Source organism: Aquarana catesbeiana, linkage group LG08 (genome assembly GCF_042186555.1).
Source record: "Aquarana catesbeiana isolate 2022-GZ linkage group LG08, ASM4218655v1, whole genome shotgun sequence".
Classification (NCBI taxonomy): Eukaryota; Metazoa; Chordata; class Amphibia; order Anura; family Ranidae; genus Aquarana; species Aquarana catesbeiana.
Genome location: NC_133331.1, coordinates 158,891,297 through 158,913,752, shown reverse-complemented (window position 1 = coordinate 158,913,752; position 22,456 = coordinate 158,891,297). Strand labels below are relative to the sequence as shown.

General features: G+C 41.2%; 1 protein-coding gene across 2 annotated transcripts in view; it reads left to right on the top strand.

The window, feature by feature from the left end:
* LOC141106142 (transmembrane protein 150A-like) overlaps positions 1 to 22,456 on the top strand; it is a 205,673-nt gene that overhangs the window by 130,861 nt on the left and 52,356 nt on the right. For both annotated transcript variants that reach the window (XM_073596616.1, XM_073596615.1), the window contains 2 exons: positions 2,789 to 2,856; positions 18,848 to 18,975. In XM_073596616.1, the coding sequence (XP_073452717.1) occupies positions 2,789 to 2,856; positions 18,848 to 18,975 (196 nt within the window). The remainder of the gene's footprint in view (positions 1 to 2,788; positions 2,857 to 18,847; positions 18,976 to 22,456) is intronic.

Below are 22,456 nucleotides of genomic sequence, written 5' to 3'. Positions count from 1 at the left end.
TCTATTACAGCTTTCAAGTCCTTAGATGTGCCGAGTCCACAAATCGCCTTTATTCAAGCTAAGGGTATTTTCAGCTTGTACAGAAAATATGTTGCTCTTACCAGGAATGCCGTGTTCTGTGAGCTTAAAAGAAAGCAGGAAGAACCTCCATCTTGTGTAAACTACTAGCCCATCAATCCTTTTGTAGATTAGTATGGACAAAGGCAAATATGTTTGAAGTCTAGTCTGTGAGACAACCATGGTTACCCCCATCGATATAGTGTGGAAAGAAAGCATAGACATGAAGGGACAGGAAGTTTTTTTTTCTTTTCAGTATTAACCAGTATAAATAAGAGGAAAGCCATTACACCTATGGACTGGTAATCTACAATATTTTACATTTTTGGTTTAAATACACTCTTAAAATACTATTTCCAAACAAGGCTACAGTAAAATCCTGTAACACCATGTGTAAATTTCCCATGTCTAGAGGTTAACAGGTCAGCTGCAGTTTGAACTTTCAAGCAGATGTTGAGATGAGGAAATACTAAGGTTGAAGTCGATTACACTACTTGTGCTTTCCCCTATTTTTCTATAAACTGTTCTGCATAGTGTGACATTTTTTTTATTTTATTTATAACTGCATTTTTTTTTTTTTTTAATTAAAAGGAAATATCGAGTTTATGGGAGAGTTCCCAGATGTAAACTAGCAATAGGCGTTACATAAAGCCAGCCATACAGGGTTCGAATCTCGGCTGGTTCAGCAGGAACCGGCCGAGATTCAAACCATTAATGGACAGGCTGAATGTACCAAGTTGATCCCGTGGTCGCAGGAAAGAAATTTGTTCCATGTATGGCCTGCTTTAGACATGTACTGTATACACTGGGTAGAACGGTTTTCTCATGCCACACCTAGTTTTGCGTTATATTGGATATTTCTCCAATTCAAGGCAGTATTTGTGCAATGTGTATGCTGCAGCTTTGTTATGTCATGTCAGCAGTTTAACATTCCAGGGATTAGTTAATTGACCAAATATTTAGCATTAGTTGGTAAATCTGTTTCAGAATAACTATAAAGTAACTTTTATGTACTACACAACATCTATAGGAGAAAGCATACAATTTAATTAGAAGCCCTGGTTCACACTGAATGTGGGTTTGAAATTGCACTACTTCAGTGCAATTTCAAAGCTGACAATCAGTGTCATTTCATGTGTGGCTTGCCAACGTCTGTGCGATTTCATGCACAGATGTCGATGCAAGTCGCACATGAAATCGGCAAAAATAGTGCAGGAACCTTTTTAAAGTCGGTGCAAGTTGGAGTCGCACCAATCTGAACAGTTCCATAGCCAGAAATGGGGTGCAACTTGTCATGCGACTTTGAGCTGTCAAATCACCAGTGTGAACGGGGGGGGCTAAACCCTATTTGGATGACCTTTTTGTTTACTAAAGGACTGTGCATCAGAAACGCAAACAACTCCCTAAATGTTAAAAAAAAAAAAAAAAAAAGATTTCTTTCCACGTTTTTGTTTTTCTTTTTTGTCCCTGTGCTGCTTATGTCAGTCAACCTGATGGTGACAACAGTGGATCATGTCTGCATAAGGTGTGTTAAAATGAACACTTTTAGTCTTCATCAGAGACCTTAGTAACAGGGTGAAAACATTAAGAGTGCAATTGGGAGACAAGACATTATTTCTTAGCAGGAAATGCCTGAAGGAGCTTTGTGGCAGGATCACCAGGTTTTATTTTAATGAAAGCTGCAAATTTAAGATATAGAAAATTCCTTTTAAAATGAACATGTCTTTGTTTTACATGCTTAAAGCATTTATGGCAATAAATCCTGTATTAGAGGCTCGTTTACATCTTTGCGGTGTGTTAATGCAATCCATGACTCATTTGAATGGGCTGTTTTAACACCACACTTTCACCCAGGTTACCAAAAAGGTATAGTGTGTTGAAGAACAACTTTAAATATACTTTTTGTACATGCCGCAACTCAATGTCAGAATCGTGCATGGTCTCCACCTATTGTGGCTCAACCTATTTTATTGCAAATATATAGTTTATTTTGCCACTGCCAAATTTGCTCAGTGTCCAGTGACATCACAGCACTGGTTCCATGTTGGGACTAAAACATTAGAATTGCCCAGTCATGCCTGCTTTATGGAATTCTTTCCTACCCATTGAGATTCTGCAGTGAATTCAAATACAATAAGGGGTTTTCTAATTTTAGTACCCAATCCCCTCTTGATGGTTAAACTATAATGGCTTATTTCAAAAAGCGTTTTCTGCATTTACGTGTATTGATTCCCCTTCCAGTGCTTACAATTGTCCAGCAGGTTGGCGGATAAGCAGCTCAAGCAGTGGTACATACCTCCCCATTTTTTTATTTTTTGTTTTGGCAGACGTACAAACACACAAAATAATTCTGTATTATTTTAACCAATTAAAAGGGTTAATGTCCAGCTGATGCAATGTGACTGTATAGGTGGGACAGATTGAAGACAGTTGATGGGTTGTAATTAGTCTTAAAATGCACAATGTGACACATATATTCTCCTAAAACAATTAGGAATAATAAATCTCACAAAGTTTTTTTTGTGTTGTGTGAAAACCACAAGGAACCAGCTGGTATGCTTCAACCTTCTGTTTTTGCATTATATGGACTCCCAGCTTTGTACAAGCTGGTGTCGTTTAATGAGCAGCCATATTGATCTCGACAGGAACTGCATAGTGAATTTGATTTTCTTTGCAAAGCTGTAGAAGTGTAAATTACTTTTTTTTTTTTTTTTTATTTTCTTTTACCTAGCAAATGTGGAAACCTTCCCCCAGAGAGCTGCTTCTTCAGTCTCATATGCAGTCTAGGCTCATTCATGGGTAAGTTGTTTTGTTGATCATATACAACAAGTACATTATGGTCATGAAGCTACACTAATAATTATTGCTCTGTATTGCATTTTGTGATTTTCCTTTAACCACTTACCCACTGGGCACTTAAACCCTCTTCCTAACCAGACCAATTTTCAGCTTTCAGTGCTCTCACATTTTGAATGACAATTACTCAATCATGCATCCCTGTACCTATATGAAATTTGTGTCCTTTTTTCACACAAACAGAGCTTTCTTTTGGTGGTATTTAATCACCGCTGGGTGTTTTTTTTTTTTGGTTTTTTTTTGCGCTATAAAAGAAAAAAGACCGAAACTTCTGTTAAAAAAAAAAAAAAATGCATTTTTCTTTGCGTGATACAGTTTTGCAAATTAGTAACTTTTCTTCATATGTTTTGGCCAAAATTTATACGGCTAAATATCTTTGGTAAAAATAACCCAAATCAGTGTATATTATTTGGTCTCTGTGAAAGTCCACAAGCTATGGTGCCAATCTCTGAAAATTGATCACACCTGATGCACTGACGGCTTATCTCATTTCTTAAGATCCTTGCAATTTTGAAAGCCCTGGAGAACCAGGACAATGGAAACGCCCCAAAAATGACCCCATTTTGGAAAGAAAACAACCCAATATATAATCTGAGGCATAATGAGTCTTTTGAACATGTCATTTTTTTTTCTACAAGTTCTTGGAAAATATGTAAAGAAAATGAAAACCCTTTTTTTTTTTTTTTTTTTTTTTTTTTTTTTTACACAACTTTGTCCATTTACACTATTTCTAACACATAGCATGTACATACCAAAAATTACACTCCAAAATAGATTCTCCTACTCCTCCTGAGTATGGCGCTACCACATGTGTGAGACTTTTCCACAGCGTGGCCATATAGAGAGGCCCAACATGCAGGGAGCACCGTCAGGTGTTCTAGGGGCATAAGTTTCAAATCTAATTTGACTACCTATTACACTTTTGTGAGACACTGTAGTGGCATGGATGATAACTGATGTGGCATGGATGAGCTGTGGATGGGGATGGCTGAGTATGGATGGGATGACTGAGCATTAATGGGTATGGCTGAGTACTGCTGGGTATGGCTGAGTACTGCTGGGTATGGCTGAGTACTGCTGGGTATGGCTGAGTACTGCTGGGTACGGTTTGGTATGGATGGGGGTGGATGGGATGGGTGAGCATGGATGGATGAGTATGCCGAGTATGGATGGATATGGATGGATGGATGAGTATGCTGAGGATGGATGGATGGATGAGTATGCTGAGGATGGATGGATGAGTATGCTGAGTATGGATGGCTGAGCATGGATGGATGGATGGATGGAATTGTCACATATCAGTGCTGTGGGCACTCTACATCCAGCCCACAGCGCTGTTACCAGCGATCTCTCCCCTCGCACTGTACAGATTGGTGCAGAGAGGGGAGAGAGGGACCAGACCTGACGCCGGTTTGTTTAGAAGTGATCGCTCCATCATTTGATGGAGCGATTCCGTGGTAAACGGCTGCTGCCAGCGGCCATTCACCATGAGGCGCCAGGTCCGGATATTCCCGGCTGCGCGCAGGAGTGGGATTCTGTGAGGACTTCAATGTACGCCCTTCCAGATTTATTGAGCCGCGCTGTAGCCGTTATTCGGCTATAGCACGGTCAGCAAGCGGTTAAAATGGCTTATGAATCAAGTGGCAATAAGTATAATATGCTTAGAAACTCCAGAAGGTTTACTTCATAGTTTACAAGTATGTGATGCATGGGCCTTCTGTTTCCTGGACATTAACCCTTTTATCCCCATACTCCTGATGTATGTTACCAACCAGTACATCACGTCCTTCACCCACTCTTCCATGTTTCAACACCTTCAATACCAGCATCTGTCTTCAATTGCAAAAATGAGATCGCCTTGCAATGTCTACTTTCCAAAAAGAGGTTATTTTGGAAGGGTTTCATATTGTCCTGGCATTTTTATTTAAACAGGAAGTAAGAGCAGCCATTTTTTTCACTAATAGGTAAAGTGAATAACATTAATTATATTGTTGCTGTGACATTTAAAAGTAGGTGGGATATATTAGGCAGCAAGTGAACATCGCGTCCTTGAAGTTGAGGTGTTGAAAGCATATGGATTTGAGCAACTTTGACTAGGGTCAAATTGTAATGTCAATGTAATGTCTTATTGAATCTGGGGTAATTCCAGTTCTGATCCTCTGATTGTTCATTCATATCATTCTTACACTATTTTATCAGCTGGCTGCAAATAAAATCCAGATAGAAGCTCCACAACTTATGTGGATTGTATTTGAGATGTATACTATGCCTTTGTGTTTTATACCTCATTCTCTAAGATCCTGCACTTAATTTGTAACGATAGATTGTATATTCTTTTTTGTTTGCTGTAACTTGATGTATAACTTGGACATATGCGAATAGCTTTATTATGTTCATTTTTTTTGTTTTATTTGTTTCTTTTTTCATCTTTCTATATAGGTTTACTTTTTAATGAAGAAAAAACACACAATTTTATATAAAAATAAAATAGTCTGGTGACAGTGTCATGGGTGGCCATGGGTTATTGATGTGCAGAGGCTAGCCCATGTAGTCCAATCTAATAGGGATACTGTAACTCAAATTGCTGAAAAGTTAATACTGGTTCCGATCAGTGTTCCAACACACAGTGCATTGCAGGTTATATTTGGGGCTATGTAGGTGCAGACTGGTCAGGGTGCCCACTCTGCACACAGCCAAAAGCACCTACAAATGGGCCCATAAGCATCAGAACTAGACCACGGAGCAATGGAAGAAGGTAGCCTGGTCTGATGAATTCAAGAATGGTTTGAGGAACATGAGTGTGAGGCCTCCAACCCAGATAACAAGGATAACTTGCCACACATTTGTGTCAGTGTTGAACTGTGATGGAGCCCACACACGGTCGGATTTTCCGACGGAAAATGTGTGATAGGACCTTGTTGTCAGAAATTCCGACCGTGTGTGGGCTCCATCACACATTTTCCATCGGATTTTCTGACACACAAAGTTTGAGAGCAGGATATAAAATTTTCCGACAACATAATCCGTTGTCGGAAAATCCAATAGTGTGTACACAAATCCGACGGACAAAGTGCCACGCATGCTCAGAATAAATAAAGAGATGAAAGCTATTGGCCACTGCCCCGTTTATAGTCCCGACGTACGTGTTTTACGTCACCGCGTTCAGAACGATCGGATTTTCCAACAACTTTGTGTGACCGTGTGTATGCAAGACAAGTTTGAGCCAACATCCGTCGGAAAAAATCCTAGGATTTTGTTGTCGGAATGTCCGAACAAAGTCCGACCGTGTGTACGGGGCATTAGTCTTTTAACTTGCTGCACATTTTCACTGACAAGTTGTACACTTGCAGAGCACTAAGTACAAGTTCTAGTTGACACTTTTTCAATTTGTAGCAAATTTGCGTGGTAAGTCTCTAGCATGAGCAAAGTTGCAGTGGTGAGTCTACAGCAAGAGCTCTGCAAGTCTACAGCATGAAAATTCAGCCACAGTGACCCCTGTGATGGGATGACTATAGTACAACATAACTGAACCAGAACTTGCAGCAGACTAGCAGAATTTTTTTAAAAGAAAGTTGATCTGAAGTCATGCAAGTCAGACTTGCTGAAATTGTGCAACAAGCATGTGAAGCCTGGCAAGTCTAGCAATAGCTTACCAAGTCATTTTCAAACTTGCAGCAAAATTGCTTGCTATCTGGGAAGTTCTCCAGATCTCAATCCAATCGAGCATCTGTGGGATGTGCTGGAAAAACGCGTTCGATCCGTGGAGGCTTCACTTTGCAACTTACAAAACTTAAAGAACCTGCAACCAATGGCTTGCTGCCAGATACCACAGCATACCTTCAGAGGCCTCGAATGCCTCGGCTGGTTGTGGAGGGTGGTCATAATATTATGGCTGATTGGTGTATATTACATGCCATCCAAAGAAAACTTTGTCTCAAATACTAAATTCATTTGGTTCAGTAATTTTCAGAGTATCATAGCATTGGAAACTGAATTAAGGGGTATTATAGGCTTAAGGCCCCTTTCACACTACCGCGACTTCAAAGTCCCGGGATTTTGACGAGATTTTTCAGCGATTTCAGGGAGACTTGAGGTCTATGGACCTCAACTTGCATCAAAGTCGGACCAAAGTAGTGCAGGGACTACTTTGGAGTTGGTACGACTTGAAGTTACACAGATATCAGTCTTACTCGTTGCAAATCATGGGGTACGACTTGTCATGCGACTTTGCAGTCCCAAGTGGCATAAGTGTGAAAGGGGCCTTAAGTGGATGTAAACCCTCACATATACCCAGTTAATGTGAACAGCCTAAGATGATACACAGATATAATTGTATATCTGCTGTCTATCTTTTATATACTGTTTAGAAGGTGCGCATGGTGTTAAATTTTCTCTTCCTGGTTGGCACTGCAGTGAAGCCTGGGCATACAGCCAAGACAGCTGATTGGAGGAAAAGCAGACACCCCCTCTCCTCATAGGTAGAGACTTTAAGCTCTGTTCGTTGAATAGTTCAGCATGCTGCTAATCTAGGAATGTAAACATCTCTTGTAATAGGAATGGTGCATGACAGGTCCTCTTTATGGAGAGATGTGGGATCTAGAAGACCCCACATCTCTCCTCTATGCAGGAAAGGCTGAGATCAAAAAAAAAAATTCCCAGCCTTTCCTGCCAAGTCCCCACCTTGGTTTACTTCCGCCGGCCCAGACGTGACATCATAACGTTGTGCCCAGGCCTCCGGGAGTCATAGCGATTGCCGGGGACCATCTGCCCATCAGAAATCTATGGCCAACCTCTGCTGGTGGTGCATTCCTTCTCCGGTTCACTGATCATACGGATGACCAGGGAGAAGCACCGGAGGGCTGCCCAGAAGAACGATAAAGCAGCTGAACTGCCACTATGATTGTTCTTATGGTGAAGAGAATCGCCAGCGGAAAAGATTCATATCTGAATGATGCCTGTAGCTGCAGGCATACTGTGAAAGGGAGATAAAAAAAAATTTCCATCATTGGTCGGCTGCAGCCACAGATCAGTGTATTCTGGCAGTGGTGCGTTTCCTCCATCCATCTGCTGGAAAATCAAAAACGAGTTGTGTAAAGCCAGCTTTTGTATTATACCATCAAAAAAGTCATAACTGCTTTTTATTGCCTTGACAGTATGTAATGCTCTGCATAGTAATAAACTCCCACTCTGACAGATCTAATTTGCCACAGTGCATCCACGACACATTTAGCTTTTCAACATTAAGCACTGAAACAAATTATTCCTCCATTTGCCACATTATCATTTGCATGCTTTAGAAGCCAAGTTATGCCTTATGCTCCAATCCTGTTTCTGATTAGCAGTTTGCTTGATGGGGTGGAGAAAAAGGATTCACTTGTCAGTTATTCATTGGGGTTATGAAGCAGAAGCACATTTAATATGGTAGAATTTGTTTTACATCTGACCATGGTGGTACTAGTTTACTGTGGTTGCCTTCTTAATTTGGAATCTCTGTGTGACTTAAAGAGGTTGTAAACCTCTCTGTGGAAGTTGTATCTATAGGTAAGCCTAGAATAAAGCTTACCTATAGGTACTGTAAATATGCACAGTTTAAGAGAGATTTACTGTGTTTTGGCCGATGATGTCATCGGCGCATGTGCTATGAAGAAACGGTCCTCCGTTTCATTTCTTCACGAGCGAGTGCCGTGACTGGTGGCTCCTGCATGCACAGAATTTCTATCTTGTCTGTAACATTCGATTTAGCCATTTGTGTTCTACAACTACAATTTGGAGTGGGTGGCAACCACAGAAAGTTGGAGACTCCTCAGACCCAGCCCTGCAACCAGCTCTCGCTGCAATTTCAGTCTGTCAATCTTCTACTAATTGGACTGGGGCAATGAACAACCATCATGACCATGTATTTTAGGATCATGTTTTACCTGAGCAGTTATAGCAATTACCTTCCGCTTATTTTTGTGGCTTCCCTAAAACAACTGATGAGACAATTTTCCAAAATACTTACACAATAAAAGATCCCAAAGACCCTCTCCTCCTCTGGAGCCACTACCTCTGCAAAATGCAGAGCACCTAATCGCCCTACCTAAGCTTAAACATCAAACCGAAATTCAGTCCTTCTTTTTGGTGCAAGACTTGGTCTAACAAAACTCCACAAGTCTCCCGTAAAGCTCTCTTTCCTATGAAAGGAGCGCCCCCCACTCAAGAGTGGGTGGTCGCCTGTTACGTTTTTCCTCTGTAGATCTCAGACCGGTGGGTTCAGTCAGTGGTTTCAAGGAAGTACAAAATAGAGTTTACAACTCCACGCCCTCACCGCTTATTTCCCTCAAATGAGCCAAAAACTGTTCAAGGACAGTCAGATTTGAAATATTCCCTGAACCATCTCTTGTCCCAGGAAGTAGTTGTGCCAATGTACCCTCAAGACCGGTTCAAAGCCCAATGGGGGGTATCCATCCTATTCTGCACTTAAAATACCTTGAAATTCCTATTTTTCATACAGCAATCTCCAGGGTCGGCAATTGCCTCTGTGTGACAAAGGATATACATGGCATCTGTAGGCATCCAAGATGCCTATCTGCAAGTTCCCATGTATCCACTTCATCTGCACTTTCTTTGCTTCACTGTGGCAGACAAGCACTTTTTTTTTTTTTTTTGCATTGTCTTCTGGTGTAACCTCTGCTCCCAGAGTATTCAAATGTACCGGCACCTCTCTTTGCCCTTCTTAGAACTCAGGGTAATCAGTTCAGAGTAGCTAGATTAGCTTTTCCTGAAGAAATCATCTCCCTTTCAGGTGTTGGCAAGAGTCCACAGAACATTTTAGATGTAGGCTTTCATTTGGGTGATACGGTTTAAAAAACTCTGCCCTCCAGCATTCTCTTCACTTGCAATACTTGGGGCGAGTCCTGGACACATCCCAAGCAAAAATCTTCCTTGCAGAAAAGCAAATTCTCTCTGAGCCCAGGCTCGATAATCAAGGTCCAAAGAGACATCCCACAATGAGTTTTTCCATGTAAGTTCTAAACCTAATGGTAGCCTCTTTCAAGGCTGTTCCATTTTGCCCAATTTCATTCAAAAGCTCTCCAGCACAACATCTGTCAACCTGCAAAAAGCCTGCTCCAAGCCCCTGTCCAGAGAGGTAAGATATTCCCTAACTTGATGGATCTCAAACCCAGTCCTAACAATAGTGAAGTTTTTCCTTCCCTATCACTAGAAAGTGCCAACAGATGCCAGTCTTTAAGGCTGAGGAGGAGGGTGCAAGTCAGAGACGTAACTAGTACCTTCAAGGCCCCGGTGCATGAAACCACGAAGGACCCCCCTGACCTCTAGCCCCGGGGCCTTTCCCACTGATCCCGGGGGCCTTTTCTCCTGTCTCCTTTATTGTGGTCCTGCAGCGGGACACTTTCCTGCCGTCTTGTGTAGGGTTGCCATCTTTTCTTCAAGCCAAACCCAAAGACTTTAGCGGTGCATTGCATTTTTTTTTTCCTGTAGTATACACTCTACAGCAGTGGGCAAAAGTTTCGAGAATGACACAAATATTAATTTTCACACAGTCTGCTGCCTCAGTTTTTATTAAGGCAATATGCATATGCTCCAGAATGTTTTGAAAAGTGATCCGATGAAGTCCCTCTTTGCCATAAAAATGAACTTAAATCCATAAAAAACATTTCCGCTGCATTTGTGAAGAAGGCTTCAGAGCGCCCAAGAAAGTCCAGAAAGTGCCAGGACCGTCTCCTACAGTTGATTCGGCTGTGGGATCGGGGCACCACCAGTGCAGAGCTTGCTCAGGAATGGCAGCAGGCAGGTGTGAGTGCATCTGCATGCCTAGTAAAGCAAAAAACTTTTGGCGGATGGCCTGGTGTCAAGAAGAGCAGCAAAGAAGCCACTTCTCTCCAAGAAAAACATCAGAAACAGACTAATATTCTACAAAAGGTACTAGGATTGGACTGCTGAGAACTGGGGTAAAATCATTTTCTCTGAATTCCCTTTCCAATTGTTTGGGGCATCCAGAAAAAACCTCGTCTGGAGAAGAAAAGGTGAGCGCTACCATCAATCCTGTGTCATGCCAACAGTAAAGCATCCTTTCATGTGTGTGAGACCATTCATGTGTGGGGGTTGCTTCTCAGGAAGTGGGCTCACTCACAATTTTGCCTAAGAAAACCGCCATGAATAAAGAATCGTACAAAAACATCCTCCGAGAGCAACTTCTCCCAACCATCCATGAACAGTTTGGTGATAAACAATGCATTTTTCAGCATGATGGAGCACCTTGCCAAACGGCAAAAGTGATAACTGGGTGGCTTGGGAACAAAACATCAAAGTTGGGCAGGAAATTCCCCAGACCTTACTCCCATTGAGAGTTGTGGTCAATCCTCAAGAGGCGGGTGAGCAAAAAAAAAAAACCCCACAAATTCTGACAAACTCCAAGCATTAATTATGCAAGAATGGGCTACCATCAATCAGAAAGTGGCCCACAAGTTGACAGCATGCCAGGGAGAATTGCAGAGGTCTTGAAAAAAGGGCCAACACTGCAAATATTGACTCTTTGGATAAACTTAATGCAATTGATAATAAAAGCCTTTGGCACTTGTGAAATGCTTGTAAATATACTTCAGTATACCATAGTAACCTCTGACAAAAAGATCTAAAGGACACTGAAGCAGCAGATTGTGAAAATGTAATATTTGTCATTCTTAAAACTTTTGGCCACGGCTGTACTTCAATTTTGTGATTAACAATTCTAATTGTCCCCCTCCTACATGAGTCCAAAGAGTTCCCTCTTTATATCTGAATCCAGAGTTCCACTCTACATCTGGTTCCAGTTACATTGTAAGGGGAAGTCTGCGGACTCTGCTATAAAGGAGAACTCTGTGGACTTTGTTTTAAGGAAGAACAGTGAGAACTCTGTAAGGGGGAACGCTGCACACTCTGGTGTAAACAGTAACTCTGATCTAAGGGGATCGTTCCCAGCATTCCCCTTTAATCGGGGTTCCCAGAGCCCCTGTCAGTGCTGGGTCTGGACAGTGTCAGAGAGTGTAATAGACACTCTCTGAACATAACTACAGCCAGCAAGCCTGGAGCTACCTTCTGAGCTTTTGCCCCCCACAGTGGCGGAATGCCAGGGCACAATCATAAGTGACTGCTGGGACCCTGGTAGTTCCGCCACTGGTTCCAGTCCTTCACGGTCCAGGGAATATGGTCACTTGCTGAAACCAAGCTCCCCATCAACATCCTGGAGCCTTAGAGAAGTTCAGATGGCTCTGCGACATTGGACCCCGTTTCTGCATGGACCCCCAATCAGGGTGCAGTCAGACCATGCCACAGCTGTGAATTACATCCACCAGTAAGGGGACATCATGAGTCTTGCAGCAGGTTCAATGGTGGACATTTTCTTCAACCCCAATTCCAACTACGTTGGAATGCTGTGTAAAAACGACATAAAAACCAGAATGCAATAGTTACATAGTAGGTGAGGTTGAAAAAAGACACAAGTCCATCAAGTCCAACCTATGTGTGTGATTATATGTCAGTATTACATTGTATATCCCTGTATGTTGCTGTCGTTCAGGTGCTTATCTAATATTTTTTTTGAACTATTGATGTCCCCTGCTGAGACTACCGCCTGTAGAAGGGAATTCCACATCCTTGCCGCTCTTAAAGTAAAGAACCCTATACGTAGTTTAGGCTAAACCTCTTTTCTTCTAATTTTTATGAGTGGCCACGTGTCTTGTTAAACTCCCTTCCGCAAAAAAGTTTTTTCCCTATTGTGGGGTCACCAGTATGGTATTTGTAAATTGAAATCATATCCCCTCTCATGTGTCTCTTCTCCAGAGAGAATAAGTTAATTGATCCCAACCTTTCTTCATAACTAATGTCCTCCAGACCCTTTTTTAGCTTAGTTGCCCTTCTTTGTACTCGCTCCATTTCCAGTACATCCTTCCTGAGAACTGGACTGCATACTCCAGGTGTGGCCAGACCAGAGTCTTGTAGAGTGGGGAATTATGTCTTTTTACTTGGAGTTAATCCCTTTTTTAATGCAGCCCAATATTCTGTTTGCTTTGTTGGCAGCAGCTTGGCATTGCATGCATTGCTGAGCCTATCGTCTACTAGGACCCCCAGGTCCTGTTCCATCCTAGATTCCCCCAGAGGTTCTCCCCCTAGTGTATAGATTGCATTCATATTTTTGCCACCGAAATGCATTATTTAAAATTTTTCTACATTAAACCTCATTTGCCATGTAGTTGCCCACCCCATTAATTTGTTCAGATCTTCTAGCAAGGTTTCCACATCCCACAGAAAAGTTATTGCCCTACTTAGCTTAGTATCATCAATGATTTGTAAATCTCATAAACCCACATTTTTTTCACAATAGAAAATATGTCAAATGTTTTTAACTGAGAAAATATAAAATTTTGAACTTGATGGCAGCAATGCGTCTCAAAGTTAGGACACAGCCTTGTTTACCACCACGTAGCATCCCCTCTTCTTTTAACACTCTAAAAATCTGGGAACTGAGGAGACCAGTTGCTAGGATTTGGGGAGTGAAATGTTGTCAAATTCTTGCCTGATATAGGATTCCAACTACTCAATAGTCCTGGGTTGTCTGTCATATTTTCTGCTTCAAGATGTGACAAATATATTTTTAATTGGTGAAAGATCTGGACTGCAGACAAGTGAGTTAAAGCACCTGGACTCTTCTACTCTGAAGTTATGTTTTTGTCATAGATGAAATTAAATCTACAAGGCCTTCCTGAAAAAGATGTTGTCTGGATAGGAGTATCTATTGCTCTGTCCTGGTGCCTCCCCGGTTTGTTTCAGAGGATGCAGAAACGAGAACGTTGTTTCATATATAATTGATTTGTGTTAAAATCAAAATATACTGGATGAGAATATTCAGTGATGCACCCTTAGTGATGTTAATGTTACAAACATGCCCAAACTGACCTCTTGAGTGTGGAGATTGCAGACATCCACAGCATGCCCAGACTTCTTTTTTTTTTTTTTTTTTAATTATTTTTAAAGATTGAGAGAGAATGAGCTGAGGCCTTTGTCGGAAGGAGCACTCATCTTTTCTCCACCCTTTTTACTTCCTCTCTCCTGTATCTTTCCTATCAGTATTCTTTCTGTGAGCCATTTGCTCCAACTTATTTTGCTTTACTCAATATCACCACTTACAGTAGATGGCACTGCAAAGTGTACTGTTTAGGACCACATTTTGGCCCTGAGGTGCTGCTGTCGGAAAATACCTATTTTTTTCTTTCGTTCATTGACAGACACAGCGCTCCATTGTTCAGAACCATAGGGTTATATCGCCCCCTACAGGAGTAGGACACTAGGCAGAAAAAAGACTTGGCTAGGTGATATACATCCCCCTCTCTGCTATAGGCCTTCAGTTTTTTTTTTCTGCCTAGTCAGGAGTAAGGACCTAGTTCCCTGCTGGGATCTCTGATCCTGGCAATTTTTCTTTTTTGCTTTTTAACTACTTTTTTTTTTCTCTTGGATTTTTTTCCTGTGAGATCTAGAATCAACTGCTGGACTGGGCGATGGGCTGGACACTAAGATCCAGTGCTCTCCCCAGTCTGGCCAGCGAGCGCGTGCAGACCGCAGCTACGCGCTAGGTCGGCCATGACATAGCCCCACTGGAAGGGGGCTGGCCCTGGGAGTAAAACGTCTTGGGAAGTCGCATACGACTGGGTCTCGGCCTGAGTCGCAGCATTCCTCGTGGCCAACAGCCCCCTCCTCACTTCGGGGGCAAAGAGGGTCTGTCTGTCTGTCTAATGTTAACGCGTTTAGACGAGTTTTCAAGCGTTTTTTTCTGCCAAAACTCTGCTGCTCCTGGACGCATTGGCAGTGGTTTTTTTCTGCCTCTAAAAGCTTCTAATTCTAACACTTGAGTAATATATAATTTCAGTGACCAGAAAAAAATATTATTCTGGCTAATGAAATAAATTAAAGCCCAAGCATTTGATGCCTGTAAAAGCGCCTAAACGTGTTACACATTTTTACAAGCGTCAGGCGTTTTTTTTTTTTTTTTTTTTCTTTTTTCTGCCAAAACGCTGCTGCCAGGATGTAAGACTGTTATGAGGTTTTCAAAACGTCCTGTGTGCATGAGGCCTAAAAAGTGAGTGTAATATTTGGTTAATTTTAAATATGAAATGTTTGTAGTGGAAAGCACAATGAAATTTTTACTTTTTACTTTTTTGAGCTAAATTGGACAGTCATCATTTTGAAGTTGGGCATTAATCCACAATTGAGCTGGATAAATTTAGAGGCACTGTCTGGATGATCCATTAAGCATATAACCCTTTAAAGGGGAAGTCAAATTAGAAGGTTGAGAACACAGGGTGACTGGAAGTGGGAGCTCGAGTGATTCACAGATATTCTTACAGGATGTATCCATGGAAGAAACAGAACTTTATCATTTTTAAATTGTGTGGACGGCTCCAGAGCCTACTCCTCACATTCAGGTTTAACATGCTAAGTCCTTATTGTGCCTTGCTATTAATATTGCTCAGTTTATATTCCTTCTTGTGGTAGCACTTGTCTGAAGATCGCATTTAAAAAATGTTTTGTAAAATGTATTTATTGACCTTAAAAAAAACTTAAAACTTAAAAATGTAACTGCTAAAATGATGTAATCTTTCATTCCAAAAAGTACCTGCTATTGCTCGCAGCCTCCCCCAAATTTCTTCCCTTTTTTTTTTCCTGCTGTGATCTGTCCTCCATGTTAGAAGGTGGCTACGTTCATTCTCTAGGGTCCACCTGAATGTAGGAACATAGCCACCCTCTCTTGCTCACTCCCGAGATGGACTAGAGACTATGGGATTTGTAGTAATTGTAGAGAAGTGCATATGACTGCAGCTAACAAGCACCACTCTCTCCAAACAACCAAATGTGAGGGGGGAAGGAGAGGTTCGGGAGCTCATGGAGGGATAGTACAATGAGACGGAAAAAAATAAGAAGCCATTGAATGAAAAATAGATTACATTAAGTAGTGAATGTGTGTGGTTTATTTTTGGAGAAAAAAGGATATTGTTTTTAGTGTCGCTGAAAGAGACTGGTACATCTTCTAATCCTTCAATTCTCTTTCCATGATTCCGCATTCCTTCTCACGAACATATCAGGCCTCATGGTTGAGGCTAGACTTATTTTGGGACTTGATGGTTTAGAATGTAGCTAAAAGTTGGCAGGTGCTTAAAGCTAAAATGTAATCTGCTTATCTTTTGCCTTTCCTGGTTTTTTTCTTTACACCCGAATTAACAAGCTAATTACAATTTTAAATAAAACCTTTCTTTTCTTATGTCATACTTTATTTTAGACCCAATGATGTAATGCTTTCTCTATGCGGTGCAGGCATGGCTGATAGGAGGGACTGGCAATGTGCTGTACATAGTGTACAGAAAACATCACCCCGCCTTGCCTCTCCACTCCCCTCAAGAAATCTCATTTAAGTAGTGAGCTAAGTCTTGGGAGGAGTTATGCAAATATCACAAAGGTTTGATGGGTGGCTGTCAGTCTGGAGAAGTGGCCATTCCAGTTGTGACTTACTTTATTTGCATGCAGACTGCCTTGTTAAAGTGGTAGTAAACGCTCTACTTTTATTTTTACTTGCAGGTAATCTTATAATAAAGCTTACCTATAGTTTAAATTAATATCTCCTAAATGTGCACTGTTTAGGACTGTGGTTCTCAACCTCAGTCCTCAACTCACCCAACGGGCCATGTTTTGGGAACTTCCCTTCGATAACATTGCTCTTATCAATACCATGTCATATTGATTTAAAGTGGTTGTTAACCTAGTTACACCACTTGTACCTACAGGTAAGCCTATAATAAAGCTTACCTGTAGGTACTGAAAATATCTCCTAAACCTACACGGTTTATGAGACATTTAAAATATGCGCTTACGCCAACGTCATCGGCGCATGCGCACTGAAGAAACTGCTTGCTCGTGCCGTTTATTCAGCTGCCGTACTGTGACTGGCGGCTAGAGTGAAGCATGCGTCTAGAGTGACGTCATTGCAGCTCCAGCCAATCACAGCGCCGGGGCCCATGAACCCGGAAATAACAAGTTTGAGAACCACTGGTTTAAAAGATACTCCAGTGAGCAGCAGCCAGTGACGTCACCGGCACATTTGCTCTGAAGGAATGGTATACTCATGCCGTTCCTTTCAGAACTCTGTGCTATGGCATCATTGTGGCTCGGCCATTCAGTCGGCCACAGCACACGAACCCGAAAAGAAGACCGGGTGAAGATGGAAGCCTCTGCAGCGGGGACAGGGTGCAGTTGGAGGGCTTAGTTTCAAGGCAAGTCTTTCAAAATGTGCTAGTATGCAATGAATGCCCATTATGCCTTTGCAGAGAGAATTGTTTTTTCTTCAATGTTTACTACCGCGTTAATGCCCAAATATGGTACTGAGTTTCCATGACCAATGAATGAAAGCGGTGGGTCAGAGACAATTGGGCTGGAAAGGCCTAGATGGTGCTGGAAGTCAGAATATGAGGCAGGCTTTGTGTACCTTGCTACAGCTTCTAATGCACATGCGGTGAGATCAGATTAAGCATTTTCAGTTCAGGAGAGTAGCCTGTACAACTTCAAGATGAAGGTTAGGCTGGAGATCTGCTTTAAGGCTAGGTTCACATGTGCAGGTCAGAAACGCATGTATAATCATGCACATTTCCCTTTTGCAGACACACAGGGGTGCAACACCATGCGGTTCCGTGTGGCTGCATCTTTACAAAAAAAAGGCTTGATTTTTATCCCTGCATTTCCGACAGGTACAGCACCCCATTCAAATGAATAGGCTGCTGTGCCCACGCAACCCACCGGAACGGATTTAAACCTAGACTAAAACTGAAATCCAGGACAAGAGACCTGTAATCTTGAATCTTGGTGTGCTTTGAGTTCTTCTTCCAGATCTTATGCAGTAATCCATTGTGAAGATTTCAGTTTCTTGTAATCAAAACTGGTCAGTGCTGCTATCTGTCCCTGTGTAGGATGACTGGTCTTGTACCTGTTCCTCTCATGGAGCTTTCTGCAAGCAGGCAGCCTGTAGTGGATGGACCTGCTGCATCCCTCCCAATGCTCTGCTCACTGCTCAGACTGTGTATACCCCAGTGATGTCATTGCTACAAGATTTTATAGTCCCTTTTTTATGCCTAGTGTAACTTCCTGGCACTTTCCTGTGCCAGGGGAGTCACAGGTGCCCCATGTACAGCCTGCAATGCAAGTAAATGTCTGTATGAGACTGTAATCTTGTAAACTGAATTCTTTTAATTGGCGTTTATCTGCACATGTGTGTCCTATGTAGTTCCTAAACGTAAAAGACTTGCACACTTACAAAGAAGCATTGGTGTTTACAAGTGTGTGGCTCTTTACAACCGTTCAATTATATGTCAGGCTGCCCGCAGCCAACTGCGGCTCGCCAACTGCAGGAAAGCACCAGGCAATTAGGCTAGGCATATAATGTAAAATACCAATACAATCTCGTGTCAAACCTTTAAATGGTTATACCTGGGTTTGCAAAGGTGCCTGGTGCGCACACACAGTGGTTTTATATCTTTTGTGGCTATTGAGACATATATTTAATATTGATACTTTTTGTTCCCATGATTCATCTTTAAAGTAAATTTGGGCTTTGCCTCTGCAGGATTGGTAGCTGATGACAACACTGATAAAAACATTCTTTTCTTTCTTTCAGTTTTTGTCTTTGAAGCCGCATGGCTGGTGTCCGAGCTCTGTGGCATCTTCTACCACCTTTTGTTAATTTTTCCTTATTACCGTTCTTTAAAACTTCATACTACAATAAACCTAAATGACCCAACTTTCTTTAGCCTAGTTTTACTTAGCAAGGCTTTGTTTAGTGGTGTACTCAAAAATCTAAACTAAGCATATTGTTAAAAAAAATGTTAAAGTGGTAACTCTCACTCTTTCTGCCTTGCAGTGATGGTCATTGGATTGCTGAGATATGCCTTTGTCATTGAACGTTATGGTCCCTCCCTGCTGAACACTGTAGCTTTTGTGCTGGGTTGGATTTGTGCTGCTGGACTCACCATGGTTGGTAATTTTCAGGTAAGAATGTTTAAAAAGGGCATGGCTGAATATCTGCATTTTATCATTGTGTGCTAATGTCTTATATATATATATATATATATATATATATATATATATATATATATATATATATATATATATATATATATATATATATATATATATATATATAGGCAATAGTGAGTCAGTTAAGTCAATAGCATTCCTTCAGTATTGCAGCAGCGCTGTGTGATCCCAATAAATAGGGTCCTTTTTTCCAATCAAGTTCATAAAGTGCGAAGACGGGAAACAGATGATAAAAATCCCCCTAGTCAATAATCTCGTGTTCTGTGAGGGTAGTTAATCCATTCACCAAGTGATACGCCACATGCATTGTTGTGGATACGGCGGGTACATACAACATTCATCTTGACTGTGCTAATGTTTTGTTTGTACTTATAAATGCATGTGTAAGGAGCCATTTTCATCATCCTATAAGCAGGTTTGCTTCCTATTGGCCCTCTTCATAAATAAGGTCTTGCTCTTTAGAAAGCAACAGATGTTTTGCAGTCTCTGATGTCAATCACACACAGTGCACCCTGTAGGCAGAGACCACGTCATCTACTGCTAAGACTGTATGTGATAGCAGAGCACCACTTTTTATTTACGCCAAGAAGATGATGCATCTCAAAAATGATATTTGGTAATGCTATGACATTGTGCCCTGGTGATTCGTGTGATTGTGACGATTGTGTTTTAGAGACAGGCCAACTTTAAAGCTCTCCTGAAAGGTCCTTATTTGAAGATTTTCTTTGTGTTGTAAATTAGAAATAATCTAGTTGATGACACAATGTGACCTGCTGGGACTGCTTGAGGACAAGAATGTCAAAATCTGTATGTAGAGAATTAAAAGCAACTTTTACTGGTTATACAGATTAACTTTTCACACCAGCATTGAGCTGAATAGATTTTCTCAAGTTTGATTAACTGCAAAAACCTATGTCTTTTGTAGTTTTTCACTAAAAATGTTAAATATTTTACAATATTGCATATGGTAATTGTTACAGAATTATCTGTAAAGAAAATATATGTATTAGTAGCATATTATGTAAGGCATCACTACAGAAATCCACATGGAAGTCTTTTAATTGCTGCACGTGTTCTGTGTTTAGTTGTCAGTGGAAATTGCATGAACTATGAGCTGCTCCATGTGGATATTTACCCACAGGGAAAAAGGGAGGCATGTCTATCAGAATGCGTGCATAGACTCCTTGTAAAACGATGAGCCAGGAACATACACCCACTTGTGTAAAGAGCAGCAGAGCTGACTTGGACAAATTACTCAGATCTTGGAAATGTCATTAAAGTGGTATTAAACCCAAATGCAAACATTTATTATATCACAGCTTACTAATTATTAGATGTGGCTGCATTCTTTCTGGCTTTTCTTTTTTTCTATTTTCATCTGGTGATGCAGCCAGTAAGTCGTCTTTTTTTTTTTTTTTTTTTCCCCCTAAAGAAGCGCTCAAACAGAATTTATCAGTTACAGAGATAAGACAAAAAATAATAATTTTAACACCGAAAAGGGTACTTACAATGGCCAGCTTTTATTTATGTAAAACCTTTATCCTTAAAGGAAAAAAAATGCTTTAATTGCTTATAAAGCATCAGCTGGAGTTTGGCTTCAATTTGTTAGATGTACTAGATTTAAATACTCTAACACTCCCCTCCCCCCAGAATGACAATCCTTCTGTCCAAATGTGCCCACTGTGCTCCTTCATCCAGAGTGGGAGCACTCTAATATAGGAGGCATGTTACTGGCTGGATCACCAGGTGAAAAGAGCCTAAAAAATAAAACTATTACAGCCACTACATCTGATTGGTAAGCTGCAATATATTAGTTTTGGTTTTGGGCTTAACACGGCTTTAAGTGGCTTCAATATACAGTATCTCACAAGTGAGTACACCACTCACATTTTTGTAAATATTTAACTATATTTTTTCATGTAACCACATTGAGGAAATGACACTTTGCTACAATGTAAAGTAGTGAGTGTACAGCTTGTATAACAGTGTAAATTTTCTGTCCCCTCAAAATAACTCAACACACAGCCATTAATGTCTTAACCACTGGCAACAAGAGTGAGTACACCCCTAAGTGAAAATGTCCAAATTGGGCCCATAGTGTCAATATTTGATGTGGCCAGCATTATTTTCCAGCACTGCCTTAACCAACTTGGGCATGGAGTTCAGCAGAGCTTCACAGGTTACCAATGGAGTCCTCTTCCACTCCTCCATGACGACATTACGGAGCTGAAAAAAATTCCAGAACTTATTGTGTACTATTCACAGGGTGACACTGTGGGTAGGTAGCAGTGTGCCAACGTCCCAATAATGGGCATATGAAAACTAGAAACGAATAGAGTGGACTTTAAAGGCACACGGGTAGACAGTCTAAAGACCGTCTAGACATTACAGAGCTGGTGGCTGTTGGACACCTTGTGCTCCTCCACCTTCCATTTTGAGGATGTCCCACAGATGCTCAATAGGGTATAGGTCTGGAGACATTCTTGGACAGTCCATCACCTTTACCCTCAGCTTCTTTAGCAAGGAATTGGTTGTCTTGCAGGTGTGTTTTGGGTCGTTATGTTGGAATTCTGCCCTACGGCAGTAATCCATGTCCTTAGTCTGCTTGTCTTCATCAAACTGTTTGCAGGCGTTCCTGTGCTTCATCTTTAGAAGAGGCTTCCTTCTGGGACGACAGCCATGTGGACCAATTTGATGCAATGTGCGGCGTATGGTCTGAGCATTGACAGGCTGACCCCCCACCCCTTCAACCTCTGCAGCAATGCTGGCAGCACTCATACGTCTATTTCCCAAAGACAACCTCTGCATATGACGCTGAGCACGTGCACTCAACTTCTTTGGTCGACCATAGCGAGTCCTGTTCTGTATGGAACCTGTTAAACCGCTGTATGGTCTTGGCCACTGTGCTGCAGCTCAGTTTTCAGGGTCTTGGCAATCTTATAGACCAGGCCATAATTATGTGGAGCAACAAATTTTTTTTTTTTTTTCAGATCCTCAGAGTTCTTTAACCACTTAAGGACCAGCCTCGTTTTGGATTTTAGGTGTTTACATGTTTAAAACAGGTTTTTCTGCTAGAAAATTACTTAGAACCCCCAAACATTATATGGTTTTTCTTCTAACACCCTAGAGAATACAATGGCGGTCATTGCAATACTTTTTTTTTGCACCGTATTTGCGCAGCGGTCTTATAAGCGCACTTTTTTTGGAAAAAATTCACTTTTTTGAATAAAAAAAATAAAACAACAGTAAAGTTATCCCAATTTTTTTTTTTTTATATTGTGAAATATAATGTTACGCCAAGTAAATTGATACCCAACATGTCATGCTTGAAAATTGCGCCCGCTCGTGGAATGGCGTCAAACTTTTACCCTCAAAAATCTCCATAGGCGACGTTTAAAAAATTCTACAGGTTGCATATTTTGCGCTACAGAGG